Below are 4125 nucleotides of genomic sequence, written 5' to 3' on the forward strand. Positions count from 1 at the left end.
TGGGGCTGAATTGAAGCAAGATAAAAGCGAAGACAGCACGGACGACGAAGGTGATGACTTCAAAATGGCCAATAGTAGCAGCACTTATGGTAGTTTGGACGTGAGACGCCCTGATCCCCTAAAGTTTGATGGTAATGTTGCAGAGCAATGGCGTGTTTTCAAACAAAATTTTGATATATACGCCATAGCCATTGATTTGGAAGAAAGAAAAGAACAGCAAAAAGTTGGAATATTTCTCAATGCGTGTGGTCCAGAAACAATTGAAATTTTTAACACTTTGGACTTACAGTGGAACAGAAGAAGAATTATGATGCAGTTTTTGCGGCAGTTGAAAATTACTGCACGCCAAAAAAAAATGAGGTGTATGAAGCTTTTAGATTCAATTCGCGGAAGCAGGAGGAGGGGGAGCCATTCGAATCGTATTTGCTTGACTTGCGCAAAAGAGTGAAACATTGTGGGTATACGGACATGGATAGAATGATTCGAGACAACATTGTTATTGGGACAAACAGTCAAAAGCTGCAGAAAAAACTCTTAGAAACAGAAAATTTGACTTTGAGCAGAGCCATTGAAATCGCGCGCGCTGCTGAGCTAGTGGACAAATATACAAATGAAATGCAACAACAAAGCAAATGCACAACAGTGAATGCAATAAGATCACACAAACAAATTTCGCAAAATAGCGGTGCGCGCAATACAATAGAAAATACTAAAAGTTTGAGCAAAGAAAATGTACGAGTTAAGCATAATTCAAGACAAAGTGCTAATTGTAAATTTTGTAAAGGGGTTCATGAGTTTGGCAAATGCCCAGCCTTCGGGAAAAAATGCAACAACTGCGGTCGTTTAAATCATTTTAGCGTTGCGTGTTATAGCTCACAAGTTCACGAAATAAAAGAGAGTGACGAAAAAAGGGAAAGTGGCGATGATATTGTTTTGCATAATATTGAAGACTTATCAGTGGGTCGGAAAAGATGGTATGAAAAAATCAGAGTGAATGATTGCCTCATAAATTTTAAGTTGGATACGGGTGCCGACGTTAATATTTTGCCTTACAAGTATTTTATAAAATACATGAAAAATACGATGCTCTATGAAGGTGGTTTGCCACCACGCAGTTATAGTGGAGCTGAGTTGGATTACAAAGGTGTAATTCAATGTTTAGTGATGTGCCGAAATGAAATAAAGACTTTACAATTCACGGTTGTTGATACACCATACGAACCTTTGTTAGGACTATCAGCGTGTGAGCAGCTTAATCTTATAAAGCGTGTAAACGTCATTCGTGAAGCAACAAGGGATGAATTTATACGAAACTATAGAGATGTTTTTGAAGGCACGGGATGTTTTGTGACGAACTTGGATATCCAGGTAAAGAAAAATTCGGTTCCGGTGGTAAAACCAGCAAGGAGAATCCCACAGTCGTTAGCAGAAAAAGTCAAAAATGAGTTACACAAAATGGTAGAAAATGGAATAATTGAACGCATGGATGGTCCTATTGAACGTGCCTCTAATCTTGTAGTTGTTGAGAAGAAATCAGGTAAACTTCGTTTGTGCATAGACCCGCAAGATTTAAATGCAGACATTTTATCGGAAAATCATACGATTCCATCATTTGAATCTATATCGGTACGTATTGCTAATAGTAAGATATTCACTGTGTTGGATTTGAAAGAAGGGTTTTGGCAAATCGGACTTAGTGAAAAAGCTAGTAAACTTTGTGCTTTCAATACACCGTTTGGGTGTTATCGTTTCAAGCGCTTGCCATATGGTATAAAAATAGGCCCTGAGGTTTTTCAAAAATACAATGAGAGAAATTTTGATGATATTCCAAATGTAATAGTCTTCATTGACGATATATTGATTGCAGCTAAAAGTGTTGAAGAGCATGACCACACATTAAAGCTAGTTATGGCTCGCGCAAGGAAGTTGAATATCAAATTTAATGTCGAGAAAATTCAATATAAGGTACCAGAGGTCAAATATTTAGGAAAAATTATTTCACCAGAGGGCATACGCTGTGATCCTGACCGAGTAAAAGCGATAATGAAAATAAAAAAACCGAATAATAAGAAAGATTTGCAAAAATTGCTCGGCATGATAAATTATATTCGTGAATACATACCAAATTTATCTAGTATTTCACAACCGTTACGAGAATTGCTAAAATCCAATGTCGTGTATGAATGGCATTCAGCTCACGAAAGTTGCTTAGAGTCGATAAAAACACTAATTGCAAACGCACCAACGCTTCAATCTTTTGATGAAAGAAAAGAAATAACCCTCGAAACAGATGCATCTAAATCTGGCATAGGGTGTTGCCTCATGCAAAACGGAAAGCCTATCGCATTTGCATCACGCAGTCTTACAGACGCCGAAATTAACTACGCTCAGGTTGAAAAGGAGTTTTTAGCCATTTTATTTGCTTGTCGTAAATTTCACTATTACATCTATGGTCGAAAGGTTACGATTAGGACAGATCATAAGCCCCTTGTTTCGATAATGAAAAAAGAATTTTGCAAAATCCCTTCCGCTAGACTCCAACGCATTAAACTTAGTTTAATTAAATATGACCTAAACTTGATCCACGTTCCAGGAAAATTTTTATACATCGCTGATCTGTTGTCTCGATACTTTGATGAGGACAATAACGCGCCCGATATTGAAGATCTTAACGAATTCGTCCATTCATTAAACATCACCGACGAACGCCTAAACAGTTTTCGAATCGAGATAGAAAAAGATAAGCATTTAACGCAGTTGAAACAAGTTTTAATAAATGGCTGGCCTCATAAGAAAGAGTTGTTATGTGACGATATTAAAATGTTTTGGAAGCATCGTTCTGATCTGTTTTTAGAAGACGGTATCTTATATTTGAATAACAGGGTTATTGTACCGCCTGTTTTGAGAGAAACCATATTATCGCAGCTGCACGTGTCTCATTTAGGTATTGAAAAAACAAAAAAGCGCGCTCGCGAATTAGTGTACTGGCCAGGAATTGATGGTGCTATTGAGAAAATGATAACCAATTGTGACATATGCCAGCGAAGTCGATCCGCTAATGTTAAGGAACCAATGATACCACACAGCATTCCCAATCTACCCTTTAATAAAATAGGCGTAGACATTTGTGAATTTGCATCAAGAAACTATTTAATAATAGCGGATTATTACTCGCGATATTTGGACATAGCGCCGTTGAAATCGAAAACAGCAACTGAGTGTATCAATGCACTTAGAACATGTTTCGCCGTACACGGATTACCTGTAGAAATAATTTCAGACAATATGCCCTTCAATTCATACGAGTTTAAACGATTTTGTGATCAAATTGGAGCTAAATTAACAACAACAAGCCCTGGTTATTCGCAATCCAACGGTTTTGCTGAGCGTTTCGTTGGGATAGCAAAAAACTTAATAAAGAAAACAAATGAGAGTAAAAAAAGAGTTATGGCTGGCCTTACTCGAATATCGCAATACACCGCTTAAAGATATTGATGCTTCACCAGTGGAACTTTTAATGAGTAGAAAAACCCGCACCCTTTTGCCAACAAAAACAACTTTGTTTCAACCAAGAATCATTCCGAATATATCTAACAACATAAATGCAAAAAATTACAAGTCAAAAAAATACTACGATCGTTCTGCATCGCAAAAAAAATCCTTTGTGAAGGGTGACAAGATATGGTATAAGAACAACAATAAGGGATGGGTAAAAGCTACAATCATCGACACACACGATTCACCTAGATCATACTGGATCGAACTAGAAGACCAAACCATTTACCGGCGAAATTCGAAATGGCTGCGAAAACGATTATAGTTATTGGTATATTAGAATATTTGAACTTTTTTAATCATTGAATTATAAATTATTAATGAATTTACTTAGTATATGAATTAAGAAGGGAGATGTTATATATATGTAAACTATGGCATCCCCTACACACATACATGTAACTTACTTTACGTTGACATCACTGTCACTTTAATTGAAATAAACAAAACAGTCTTGTACTGCACTTAAACGAAATAACACACTAATAATTTAAAATAATGGAAAAATATTTATTTCTTTATTTTGCTTTTTTTTTTTTTTTTCGCACTCTGGTGGCGATCAAAATTAAA

General features: G+C 36.3%; 1 protein-coding gene across 1 annotated transcript; it reads left to right on the top strand.

The window, feature by feature from the left end:
• The first annotated feature begins 294 nt into the window (after positions 1-294).
• On the top strand, positions 295-2786 carry LOC118756490. Its single transcript, XM_036491250.1, has 2 exons — positions 295-1626; positions 2594-2786. Exons 1-2 carry the CDS (start codon positions 469-471, stop codon positions 2690-2692), a joined length of 1257 nt encoding a protein of 418 aa, XP_036347143.1. The 5' UTR covers positions 295-468; the 3' UTR covers positions 2693-2786.
• Positions 2787-4125: the final 1339 nt, after the last annotated feature.

This window comes from Rhagoletis pomonella, unplaced genomic scaffold (assembly GCF_013731165.1).
Source record: "Rhagoletis pomonella isolate Grant_MI unplaced genomic scaffold, Rhpom_1.0 Rhpom_scaffold_10554, whole genome shotgun sequence".
NCBI classification, from domain to species: Eukaryota; Metazoa; Arthropoda; class Insecta; order Diptera; family Tephritidae; genus Rhagoletis; species Rhagoletis pomonella.